The following is a 13,931-nucleotide window of genomic DNA, read 5'->3' as shown; positions in this document are numbered from 1 at the left end:
CCTCCCTTTCTATCCTTCCTGTAACATTTGTATCCTGTAACATTAAGCTGCCAGTCCTGCCCATCCCTGAGCCATGTTTCTGTAATTGCTATGATAACCCAGTCCCATGTTCCTAACTATGCCCTGAGTTCATCTGCCTTCCCTGTTAGGCCCCTTGCATTGAAATAAATGCAGTTTAATTTATTAGTCCTATCTTGTCCCTGCTTGTTTGACTCACTTCTGTTTTCAGCTGTACACGTATCAGATCGATCTCTTTCCTCATTATCTCCCTGGGTCCCACCCACCTTACTAGTTTGAATCCTCCCATGCAGTTCCAGCAAATTTCCCTGCCATTATATTAGTCCCCTTCCAATTTAGGTGCAATCCGTCCTTCTTGTACAGGTCACTTCTACCCCAAAAGAGATTCCAATGATCCAAAAATATGAATCCTTCTCCCATACACCAGCTCCTTAGCCATGCATTCATTTGCTGTATCCTCCTATTCCTGCCCTCACTAGCTCGTAGTACTGGGAGTAATCCAGGTATTACTACTCTTGAGGACTTCCTTTTTAAATTTCTGCCTAACTCTCTGTAATCTCCCTTCCGAGTCTCAACCTTTTCCCTTCCAATGTGGACAATGACCTCCTGCTGGCCCCTCTCCCCCGTGCGAACATTCTGCACCCTCTCTGAAACATCCTTGATCCTGGCACCAGGGAAACAACACCCCGTTCTGCTTTTTCTCTGCTGGCAACAGAAACGTCTGTCTGTACCTCTGACTACAGAATCCCCTAACACAATTGATCTCTTGGAAGCCGACGTACCCCTTGTTGTATTAGAGCCAGTCTCGATACCAGAAACTTGGCTGTTCGTGCTACATTCCCCTGTGAATCCAGCCCCCTACATTTTCCAAAACAGCATACCCCTGTTTGAAATGGGTATATCCACAAAAGACTCCTGCTCTTGGTGCCGATCTCTCTCACCCTTCCTGGAGTTAACCCATCTATGTGACTGTATCTGAGACTTTTCCCCCTTTCCTATAACTGCCATCCATCACATACTGTTGCTGTTGCAAATTCCTCATCGCTTCTATCTGTCTCTCCAACCAATCCACTCGATCTGATAAGATTTGCATCCAACAGCATTTATGGCAGATATAATCTGCAGTAACCCTTAAACTTTCTTTAAACTCCCACATCTGACAAGAAGTACATATCACTGCAAAGGCCATTTTTGCTCCTTCACAATCTACAGACCCAGAAAATAACACCATCTTATTCCTCTACAAACACTGCCCCAGGTTAAATTAATAGCTACGGCTTATATTTTAAGTTTAATCAAGATTCTTATCTCCAAAAACATATAATCAAGAAAGAATCCACTATCCTCACTACTGCAGCCTTTCTCTTGGACAGACTTAAAACAACAATTAACTTATTTGATTCTGTGCTGTGAACTTCGCCCAACAGTTCCTCCAAGATTAGTCTCTCTCTCTCTCTTTTTCTCTCTCCCTCTTCTTCTCTCTCTCCTGCACTGTCCTCACCATGTGTTTCCTTTGTCTGCTCTTCTCCCTTTTAATCTGCTATTGTTTTGATTTTTTTTTCCAAAGTTCCAAAACAATGCAACAACATATAAAACAGTAATTGCTGCTCCTGGAATTCGAGGAAATCACCTCTAACCCCTAAAATACTTCAAAAAAAGGAGCAGCTCTTACAGCCAGAAATTTTTCCCGTCCTCCATCTTAAGGCAAAGATAGATTTTTGAACAGTAGTGGAATTTAGGGTTATGGTGAGTGGGCAGAGAAGTGAAGCTGATTTCATGAGACGATCTTCCATGATTTTATTGAATGGCAGTGTAGGCTCAAGAGGCCAGATGGCCTACTGCTCCTATTTATTATGTTTCAGGTTTTCAAGTCGTTAACCGAGAAGGGAGAGAGACATTCTTGTTTTTGTGAAGGTTTATTCCTCCTTTGACCCTCAATGACAAAAATTGCAAAATGACAAAGTTCAGAAAGAGTTGCTAGGCAGCAGCAACACAAAGGCCTACATGTGTGTTTTTATTTTAAATCGGATTTTCCAAAATTTGAGGATAGTAAACTTGATCTGGTATCTCCCTAAAAACTTTGCTTGGCCATTTTTCTGCAGTTATTTGACTTTCTATAATCATTGGGTGGATCACAGTCCACATGAAACTGTTAACTTAATTCCCAAGAATCCACATTGATCATCTTCAATCCATTTGGTAAAACCCTTTGTGAATCCAAGCAGTACTGAAAATTGTTCAATATCTTTCAATTCTCCACATAAATATAGATTTGTGTTCCCAAATTCTTACAGGGATAGAGTGTAGATGCAGGAAAGATTTTTTGCTTGGCTGTGAGATCTACAACCAAGAGATAAAGTCTCGGAGAAAAGAGAAGCCATTTTGGACTGAGATAAGGAGGACTATTTTCACTCGAGGATGGTGAATCTTTGGAAGATCAGTAATTAAGTTCAAGGCAGAGATTGGTAGATTTCTAGTTATTAATGACAGCAAGGGATATGGGGATCACACAGGAATATGCTCCTTCTTGCAAAATCCGCACACATTGTCCAACATCAGAGTTGATTCTATGATTGGACAACAGCCCAGAGTATGCTCAGCATGATATTGACAACAGCCCAGAGTATGCTCAGCATGACATTGACAACCAATTTAAGATTGCCATTCTGATACTCCAACTGACATACTTACCCTGAGGACCCTGTTCTTTGCAAACAGAAAGACCACTTTGTGCCTGTTTATATTTCCAAAATATGCATTGCACATTGTTTAGTCTGTTCTGCAGGGCAGTTCCTTAATCAGTCATAGTCAACCTGCCTGGTTTAAATTTAAACAAAGTTTCGCAGTTCATCTGATCTTTACTGTTCTTTCTGTCTGCAAAAAAACAGGGTCCCATGTATTGATTTCCAGCATGTGCATGTGTACTTAACTGACAATCTTAACTTTATCAGTGTAACTAATAGCATACTTAAGATTGTATTCTGTCATCATCTCTCCCTGTTGGAGTCTCAATGGCACCACCTCTATGAATCAGAGTGTGCCTGCCAACCAATAAATATTCATCACACAGTATGAAATGTTGTTGTTCCTTTATACCTTTGTGTTCTTGTGAATGTCCTGTTTGAACAAGGTGAAAAACTTTGACTAAATGTATCTTTAAAAATCTGTGGTTTTTTTTGTTTCCAAAAGTAGAATTCTACACTCATGTAGATTTTATTGTACAACAATGGAAAACAATTAGAACAAAGGTTAATGATCACCTTGACATTTGCAAGCAGTTAAAAAACTGAGTTTACTGTGAAAGTATTTTCTAGCATTTCACTTCCCAGGCAATTACTGAGACGAACTATTGAGTATAGATTAGGAACTTGCAGGCATATTGTAGGGGTGAAAATTTGAACAAGTCATTTTCATTCTGAGACAGCAAAGATGTTCTGACTAGATCAAACTTTATTAGCATTATGTAGCAACAGAGACCTGACAGAAAAGGTGAATTTGGGATTGTAGGAGGGATAAGGAACAGAAATGAGGACAGGATAGAAAAGAAGAGACCTTAGATTAGAGAGGAAAGGAGGGCAAACTCAAATACAAAATGTAATAATTGTTGTGGACAGTAAATGTAGTGCAGGAAAGTGGTTAAAGGTTAATGGCAATAGATAAACTGAATCCAACAATTTGTTTCTGATAGAAATGATACCAAAGTGCAAATTATAAAAATATAGACCTGTAGCAAATAATAAACATTTTTAATTGAATGACTACAGTATGCAAAAAGTGAGAATTGTGTAGCTCAGAAGCAACAAAATAAGCATAAAGTACATGCTAATATTGGCTTTGAGGTAAAGTATGCTTTTCCATTCTTTTGCTGGTGTGCAACATTCATTTTCCAACTAGACATGATCTGTCAGACTCCATAATTCAGAACTATTGCTGCTTTTGAAATAGAAAAAATGTGTATGTCATGATAATATGAGAGAATCAAAAACATTAGAATTAGGAACAGCAGTAGACTATTTGACCTTTCAAACCTACCATGCCATTCAATGAGATCATGACTGATCTGATCCACGCCTGAACCCCCCTTTCATTGTGAGCTCAGCACAGCTGTCACCTTCCTAATATTTGAAAAGTCTGTATGCTTCCTCTTTAAATGCTTTCAGGAATCTAGCCTACACCGTCTCTGGCTATCTCCCTATTGGAGAAGAAATTCCTTCACATCTCAGCTTTAAGTGAATATTCCTTTATTATGTAACTTTGTGCCCTCATCTAAGATTCCCTCCTAGTCATGGAGACATCTTCTCAATATCTACTCTGTTGAGCCCCCTTGTAAGTTTCAAAGATCACCCCTCATTCTTCTAAACTGTAATGAATAAAGGCCTAACATTTTTCTTTTTGAAAAATCAAGCATTTCATTCCAGCAGTCAGCATCATGAATCTTTTTTGAACAGTTTCCAATGTCGGTATATACTTTTTAAAATATGGGATCAAAACTGTATATCATCCTATAGGTGCAGCGCCCAACACTCTGTACAGTTGATATCTGTTCCCTTGATATAGACAGGTGCCAAGTGCTCAGTTAATGTGTCAGCCATGCTCGCTGTTTCCAAGTGTCAGTCTGCTTTTTAGATACTAGTTAGAAGTAATGAGTCAATAGCAGGAGATGGAGTCCAGAGAGATTAGAAAGTTGGGTACACAAAGGGATTGTTGAATTGTCATCTGCTTACTCCGTTTGCTCCTCACTAGGATAAATTTTTCTAGCTGCTGTCAGTTCTGAACAAGGGTCAGTGTAAGTCAGAAAAGAGGAGTACAAGGAAGTGTTGAACTGATTTGTGTCCAAAAGAGATTGACGCTTGGAAATAGTGGGCATGGTTCACATGTTAACTGATTACTTTGTATTTGTCTTTACATGAAGGAACAGATATTGCCAAACTTAGAGTGAATGGTGAGATCCCAGAGATATTGGATGGGCTAAAAGTTAATAAAGTGAAAGCATTCATAAGGCTGGCAGTACTTTGCTAAACCATCAACAACAGATCAGGTGTATCTGAGCATGCTGAGGAAAGTAAGTGTTGAAATTTGAGGTGTTGGATGAGAATGGTAAAGACTGGAAAATTGTACATGTTAGACCCTTGTTCAAAAAATGGTGTTAGGATAAATCCAGAAATTCTGGGCCAGTCGGTTTAACTTCCATCCTGAGAGAGTTTTTATCAAGTATAACTTAGGACAAATTTAACAGCCAGCTGGACAAGTGTAGATTAATTAAGGGAGGAGTGCATAAATTATGAAAGGCAACTTGTGTTTAACTAATTCGATAGTAATTTTCATGAGGTGACAGTGAAATTAATGCAGTTGATATGGTCCCAATAGACTTTCAAAGGCATTTGAGAAATTGCCATGTAATATAGTTGAAACCCATTGAATGAAAGCAGTGGCTACAAAGCCTTCTCTGGAACCAGAGTAATGATGATGGATTGCTTTTATATTTGAGGAAGGTTTATAATTATGTTTCCCAGAGAGCAAGGTACCTTTTAATGATTTAACTTTGAGAGTACAAGATCAATTCCAAGATTTGTATACTTTGGACTGTGAAAAAGATAGTGATAAGATTTAAGACAACCTCAATAATCTTGGAGAAAAATGGCATGTAATCAGTTGAAACTTAGTAAAGAGGAGAGGCAGTGTTAAACAAAGAATACAATTCTGTTGGAGGTGAAGGACGATATTCCCTCTAATTAGTTTTTCTGCTGTGTGGAATATAGCGGTCCATGCACAGCAGTGACTTGTGGAATCGGAGGCCAATGCATTGGTAATGCGCCAGACTTCCAAGTGGCAGCACAGTTTACAGGGAGCATTGGTATGAGAACAGGCATCACGTAATCTACATGCCCAATCATTGAAGATGGCATGGCAAGTTGAGAAAGTAATTAAAAGGCAGACAAGATCATGGGAATCAAATTACAGACTGAGGGACAGAATACAAAATTTAATAAGTTATAATGAATCCTTGTAAAATATTGATCCAACATAATGTTCAACATTATTTCCTTTAATTTTTGAAATCCGAAAATAAAAAAATTGGAATTTTTTAAATTTGCTGCAAATGTTATTAGAAATATCTTGCATTTCTAAAAATTTAATTTGACTTTTAAAGAAAGCGTGTGCAGTGATGTTTTCAGTGAACTCAAATTTCTATGTCTATTTCTGTTTCCAAAACTACAAAGACACTGATAGGTTATGTTCAGCTGCTCAAAGGGTTAATGTGCAAGTCTTACTGATGACCAGTTTTTTTTTGTAATGTGGGACATTGCTATTTATGGGGATTTTCTTTGGTATTAAGATTTGGTTCAATGTTTATTGTTTGGAAGTCTGAGATTTAATGTGTAGGACTAATGCAAAATTTGTATTCTCTATTTGCTCCTTTAATTCATGGGATAGAGCATGAAGTGTTCAATTTGTTTCCCTCCAATTGGCTTATCGTACTTGTGTGATGCATTAGTTATAAACTGACACTTTGTAATTTTTCTTGTACATATTTGAGCAGAATATTTTTTAGAATTTGCCAGGCATATAAAAAGAAATTTAGCAGTCAAAGCATGCTAATGCTTTCCAACAGCAATTTGATAAAATAAGGATAGTTCCATTAGTTTTGTTTTGCTAATGTTAATTTGGGTTATAACATTTATCAGAGCTATGATTTATGATGTTGTTTATGTTCTTCAGTGTATTTTATAGATGTATGCTTTAATAGTAAGGCAATACTTGGAAAATTTTGTAGTTCTAGATTTTCCTAAACAAGAAAAAAAAGGGATTTAGATAATACCCATGAATTCTTTAAATCAAGTCTCTTAAATGATATAATGATATGCAGACTTCTTAGTCCCTTTGAGTCAAAGAACAAAGAACATTACAACACAGGAACAGGCCCTTCGGCCCTCCAAGCCTGCTGTGATCCGGATCCACTATCTAAACCTGCCGTCTAATTTCTAAGGATCTGTATCCCTTTGCTCCCTGCCCATTCATGTATCAGTCTAGATACATCTTAAATGACACTATCGTTCCCGCCCCTACCACCTCCGCTGGCAATGCATTCCAGGAACCCACCGCCTTCACGTAAAGAACTTTCCATGTATACCTCTCCTAAACTTTTTCCCCCTCACTTTGAACTCGTCACCCCTGGTAATTGAGTCCTCAACTCTGGGGGAAAAAGTTTCTTGATATCCACCCTGTCTACACCTCTCATGATTTTGTAGGCCTCAATCAGGTCCCCCCTCAACCGCCTTCTTTCCAGTGAAATAATCCTAATCTACTCAACCTCACCTCATAGCTAGCATGACCTCAATACCAGGCAACATCCTGGTGAACCTCCTCTGCACCCTCTTCAAAGCATCCACATTCTTTTGGTAATGTGGTGACCAGAACTGTACGCAGTATTCCAAACGTGGCCAAACCAAAGTCGTATACAATGTGACCACACCTACTAACTCTTATACTCAGTACCCCATCCAATGGAGGAAAGCATGCCATATGCCTCCTTGACTACTCTACTGACCTGTGTTGCCACCTTCAGGGAACAATGGACCTGAACACCCAGATCTCTCTGTACATCGGTTTTCCCCAGCACCTTTCCATTTACTGTATAGTTTGCTCTGGAACTGCAACTTCCAAAATTCATCAGCTCGCATTTGTCTGATTGAACTCCATCTGCCATTTCTCTGCCCAACTCTCCAGTCTATCTATATTCTGCTGTATTCTCTGACAGCCCCTTTCACTATCTGCTCCTCCACCATTCTTGGTGTCATCAGCAAACTTTTTAATATGGCAACCTACACCTTCCTCCAAATCATTTTTGTATATTACAAACAATAGTGGTCTCAGCATGGATCCAATTTTGAGAAGCTCCCTTCCACTACTACTCTGTCTCCCCGTCTCCTGTTGCCCAACCACTTCTCTATCCATCTAGCTAGAAACACCCTGGACCCCATGCGACTTCACTTTCACCTTCTCCATCAGCCTACCATTGGGAACCTTCTCAAACGCCTTACCAAAGTCCAAGTATATGACATTTACATCCTTCCCTCATCAATCAACTTCAAAGAGTTCTATTAGGTTTGTAAGACATGACTTTCCCTGTGCAAAACCATGTTGCCTATCACTGATAAACCCATTTTCTTCCAAATAGGTATATATTCTATCCCTTAGTATCTTCTCCAGTAACTTCCTTACCATTGATGTCAGGCTCACAGGTCTGTAATTACCTGAATTATCCCTGTAACGCTCCTTAAACAAGGGGACAACATTAGCAATTCTCCAGTCCTCTGGGACCTCCCCCATTTTCAAGGATGCTGCAAAGATGTCTGTTAAAGCCCCAGCTATTTTCTTTCTCATTTCCCTCAGTAACCTGGGATAGATCCCATCCTGGGGACTTGTCTACCTTAATGCCTTTTAGAATACACAACACTTCCTCCTTCCTTATGATGACTTGACCTAGAGTAATCAAAGATCTGTTCTTAACTTCAACATACTCCATGTCTCTCTCCTCAGTAAATACCGATGCAAAGTACTCATTAAGAATCTCACCCGTTTTGTCTGACTCCATGTATATCTTTCCTCCTTTGTACTTGAGTGGGCCAACCCTTTCCCTCGTTACCCTCTTGCTCCTTATATATGAATAAAAGGTTTTGGGAGTTTTCCTTAATCCTGATCACTAAGGATATCTCATGACCTCTTTTAGCCCTCTTAATTCCTCCTTTCAGATTGGTACTACGTTCCTGATATTTTTCCAAATCTTCGTCAGACTTCTGCCACTTAGACTTTTTGTACAGATCCTTTTTCCTTTAGCTAGCCTCTGTCTCCTGTTGCCCTACCAGTTCTCTATCCATCTAGCGAGAACAAGCTGGACCCCATGCAACTGCACCTTCTCCACCTACTGTGGGGAACTTTATCAAACTTCATCTGTTGTCCATGTTTCCCTAATCTTGCCATTTCTCACCCTCATTTTCACAGGAGCCTATCTCTCCTGAACTCTTATCAACCTCTCACATACCAAATGTGGATTTCCCTTCAAACAGCTGCTCCCAATCTTCATTCCCCAGCTCCTGTCGAATTTTGATATAGTTGGCCTTCCCCCAACTTAGCAGTCTTCCTTTAGGACTACTCTTGTCTTTGTCCATGAGTATCCTAAAACATATGGAATTGTGATCACTATTCCCAAAGTAATCCCCCACTGAAACTTCAGCCTGGCTGGGCTCATTTTCTAACACCAGGTCCAGTATGGCCTCTTCACGAGTTGGACTACTTACATACTGCTCTAGAAAACCCTCCTGGATGCTCCTTACAAATTCTGCTCCATCCAGTCCTCTAACACTCTGAATCCCAGTCACTGGTGGGAAAATTAAAATCTCCTATCACACCACCCTGTTGCTCCTACACCTTTGTTTGATCTCTCTACATTTTTGTACCTCTATCTCATGCTCACTGTTTAGAGGCCTGTAGTACAGCTCAACATTGTGAACTGCACCCTTCCTATTTCTGAGCTCTGCCCATACTCGAGTCCTCCATAATGCTGTCCTTCAGCACAGCTGTGATATCCTCTCTGACCAGTAATGCAACTCCTCAACCTCTTTTACCTCCCTCTCTATCCCACCTGAACTATCAATATCCTGGGACATTTAGTTGCCAATCATGATGCCCTTCCCTTACCTACTATACTACTTGCATTAAAACAAATGCACCTCAGACCACCAATCCCTCTGCGTTTGTCCACCACTTCCTGCCTACTCTTTCCCCTTAGTCATGCTGACTTCATTATCTAGTTCCTTACAGGCTTTAATCACTACCTCCTCATTTGGTACCTGTTCCCCTGCCACATTCACAGTTGGATAGAGCTCTTAAGGATAGTGGAATCAAGGGTTATGGGGATAAGGCAGGAACAGGATACTGATTGAGGATGATCAGCCATGATCATAATGAATGGTGGTGCTGGCTCGAAGGGGAGAATGGCCTACTCCTGCACCCATTGTCCATTGTCCATTGTCTATTGTCATTAGTTTAAACCCTCCCCAACAGTATTAGCAAAAGCACTCCCAAGGACATTGGTTCCTGTTCGACCCAGGTGTACAGCATCTAATTTGTAATCGGCCCACCTCCCCCAGAACTGGTCCCAGTGTGCCTAAAATCTGAACCCTTGCCTCCTGCACCATCTCTCAAGCCATGGATTCATCTTAAATATTCTATCATTCCTACTCTACGTGACACTGGAAGCAATTCTGACATTATTACCTCCTGAGATCCTACTTTTTAACTTGGTTCCTAACTCACTAAATCCTTTGTGTCACACCTCATCCTGTTTTTTTTTAAACCTACATCATTGGTGCCTACATGCACCACGACAATTGGCTGTTCATTCTTCCCCCTTGAGAATTTTCTGCAGTCGATCCAAGACATTCCTGACCCACGCACCTGGGAGGCAACATACCATTCGGGAGTCTCATTTTCTGACCACAGAAACGCCTGTCTACTCCCCTTACAGTTGAATCTCCTATGACTACAGCGCTTCCACCCTTTATTTTCCCCCCCTCTGAACAGCAGAGCCAGTCACAGTGCCATGAACTTGGCTACGGCTGCCTTTCCCAGTGAGCCATCTCCCCCAACGATTTTGGAGGTAGCTGACTGCAGGGGACACCTGCACTGCCTTCCTGCTCTTTCTCTGCCTTTGGTCACACATTATCTTTCTCCCTCAGCAATCCTAATCTGCGATGTGACCAATTCACTAATCATGCTATCCACGACCCACTCAGCATTGCATATGCTCCAAAGTGAGTCCATCTGCAGCTCCAGAGCTGTCATGTGGTCTAACAAAAGCTGCAACTGGACACACTTCTTGGAAACGAAGGAGCCAGGGACACCAGCTGTGTCCCTGAGCTCCTATATTAAGCAAGAGGAGCATAACACAGGTCTGAGATCTCCTGCCATTTTCAATCTTAAGTTTTACCTAAGTTGAGACTAAAGTTTTGAAAAAGGAAAGAGAAGTTTTCTTTTGAACCAACTTAACTTACCAAAATCCTTTCCTTACCAACACACCACAGGGTCCTTTTTTTTGGTTAGAGAGGAGGATGAATGGGAGCCATAACGCGGGTAGCATCTCGGGTTCAGCCGCTGCCCAAATAAATCAGCTTTTTAAACAGTTTGTTTACTTTCCCGGCAGCCCCCTGGTCCTCATTCTCTCTGCCCTCACTGCAATTATTTTGGAGGCTGCAGACTCCCGAGGGAAGCTTTTTAAACAGTTTGCTTACCTTCCTGGGAGTCCCCTGGTCATTTTTAATCTGTGTCATACTGTAAAATTTAAATTTCTACCAATGATCCAATTCTTATCATTCAGGTATCCAATATGATTGTCTCCTTTAAAGACCAAGTTGGTTACAAATTGTCCTAGTTTTATGCAGTGGACAACAAATATTGTTTTTGCCAGCAAACTAACTTTTAAAAATGGTAAAGTTTGAAGGCTCCGGTTATGGACAGAATATGAATAACTACTCAGTTTATCTGCATTTGAAATGGCAAAAACTATTCACTCGTTCAAGAACCAAAACCTATATACAGTATGTGCACCATATACAATATGCATTCAATAACTTATCAAGTCTTATTCAACAGCACTTCCAAAGCTGTGACCTGTACTGCCTGGAAAGACCAGAACAGCAGAAGCACCATCACTTGTAAATTGCTCTCCAAGCCACACACCATCTTGACTTGGGACTATATTGCCTTTGCCATTGTCACTGACTCAAAATTCTGGTATTTCTTTTTCACATTACTATGGCTGCACTTAAAACCACATTGATTGTGTCAGTTCAAGGTGGCAGCTCATGATTTCCTTCTTTAGGGCAACAAATGCTGAACAGCCAGTGATGCTCACACCCTGTGAAAGAGTAGAAAAGGCTTGCATTGAAATATACTGTGCTTGAGATGACTTTAAATAAAACAAAATGCAGTGTGTTGTATCCTCTAAAATTTTTCTTTTTACTAGGTAAAGCGTAACATATTTGATCTCACAAACATCCACGTCCGTCACCAGATTTGGGAAGGTTGGCCTGCCTCTGCTGAGGATGACTCTGTAAGTGTAATATACTTTCAAAGAATTTGTACTGTGCTTCAATCCTTAGAATTTCTCCTGCCTATTCATCACAAACTTTCAGCAGATGTTCTTTTATGTACTTCTCCTTTTGTTGGTATGTGGTTTTGATATATTTTCATTTCTGCATTACTCTTTTTATATGACCATTGTAACCATTAGCCAAACATCTTTTCAAAATTGAAGAGAAGCGTAGGGCACAGGAGCTTACTTTTCAGATTTACCCATAGTTGAGACCAGTCAGCTGTATAAACATTTCAAGATGTTTTAGTATCTGCATGCATAAAGGCTTTCCTCTGAAATAATTCAGCCATCCATTCAATACATTCAGCAAGTTTTTTGTAAACTGATTTAACTTTTTAAAATCAATTGGAATGAAATCCTGTCCACTGTAGCTTAGAATTTTGTTAGCTTAGTAATTTTGTTAATGCTTGAGCTGTTGTCATGATTTTACACAGAGATATTTAAGGTATGAGGAAATTAATACAGGGCTGATCAGCTTTTCTTTTGGGGGTAAAAAAGTTCCATGAAGCAAAATGCTCATTTGATATTGTGTCTTTATAATTTCAAGACCTTTGTTCATAATAGATATCATGGTCTAGGTGGGTGATATAGAATTAAATGTGACAATTCTTCCTAAATATTGATTAATCATGCTCCAATAAATCCAGAGTTAAGATAGTTGACTGTCATTAAAATTAAGTATTATTCTGTCATTTTGTGCAAGCTTGCCTGCTGTCCCTCTCTTGTCTTGCTGTGTCTCACTCTCTCACTGTCCTTTCCCCTTTTCTGTTGACCCTGCCCCCCTCGTGGACCCTCATGCTTTGTGTTTTGTTGTCCTTCTCTCCTTTTGCTGTCTCTTCCCTCTTCTGCCAGTTTCTTCCCCTTTCTCGCTGTCCCTTTTCCACCACTGTCCCATCCCCTAAACCCCCTCCTGGCTGTCCAGTCCCATCATTCCCCTCTCACTGTCTTTTCTCACCCCCACATTTTGCTATACCTTTCTTCTCATTTTCACTGTATCTCTCATGCCCCCGCCTCCCCATAGTTTTCATCCTCCCTCTATTTTTTCTGACTTTTCCATATCCTATTGTCTCACTTCCTCTTTAGCTCTCCTGGCTTTCATTGCCCCTTCTTGTCTCTATCGCTATCTCATGCTGGCTTTATCGCTCTCCCTCCTTGTCTGTATTGCTTTCTCACTGACCCCATTTGCTCTCCTTGCCCCAGTTTTTTTTCTCTTCCATTCTGTTTCTCCTTTGCTCACTCTCCTGTATCTGTTGTACTCCCCCACTGTTGTACTCCCCTCTCTGTTGTACTCTCCCCCTCTATTATATCTGCTCACCTTCTCTCTGGTCCTGCTGAGGCCCTCTGCTCTCTCTAGGTCCCACACACCTTTGCTCCTTTCCTATCTTGGCCTGTGTGCTCATGTGCGCGCGCTCTCTCTCGCTCTGTCTCTGTCTGTCTGTCTGTCTCTCTCTCTCTCTCTCTCTCTCTCTTTCTGTGCTGTTCGCATTTCCCCTTGGCCTGATCCTAACTGCCGTCCACTTGGCTGTGCTCATCCAGCACCCTGTCTGCATCCCCTAATTCATACCCCATCCTCGCACTCTCCTATGCCCTACTTATCCTCACTCTCTGCCATCAGCCTCACTTGACACATCGCTTGCCCCACCCGTGCTTGCAGCATCACCAGCAAACCAGTCCTGGCCTTTGCTCTATGTCCATCCCAACTGCCACTCTTGTCTTCACTCAGAACACTGTTCACCGTCTCTCACCATCTCACTATTTG

General features: G+C 40.8%; 1 protein-coding gene across 2 annotated transcripts in view; it reads left to right on the top strand.

Annotated features, from left to right (window-relative positions):
- faf1 (Fas (TNFRSF6) associated factor 1) overlaps positions 1–13,931 on the top strand; it is a 389,085-nt gene that overhangs the window by 197,482 nt on the left and 177,672 nt on the right. For both annotated transcript variants that reach the window (XM_060829823.1, XM_060829824.1), the window contains one exon: positions 12,044–12,130. In XM_060829823.1, the coding sequence (XP_060685806.1) occupies positions 12,044–12,130 (87 nt within the window). The remainder of the gene's footprint in view (positions 1–12,043; positions 12,131–13,931) is intronic.

Source organism: Hemiscyllium ocellatum, chromosome 9 (genome assembly GCF_020745735.1).
Source record: "Hemiscyllium ocellatum isolate sHemOce1 chromosome 9, sHemOce1.pat.X.cur, whole genome shotgun sequence".
Lineage (NCBI taxonomy): Eukaryota > Metazoa > Chordata > Chondrichthyes > Orectolobiformes > Hemiscylliidae > Hemiscyllium > Hemiscyllium ocellatum.
The sequence above is the reverse complement of the archived record's forward strand: the minus strand, read 5'-3'. Positions and strand labels throughout refer to the sequence as shown.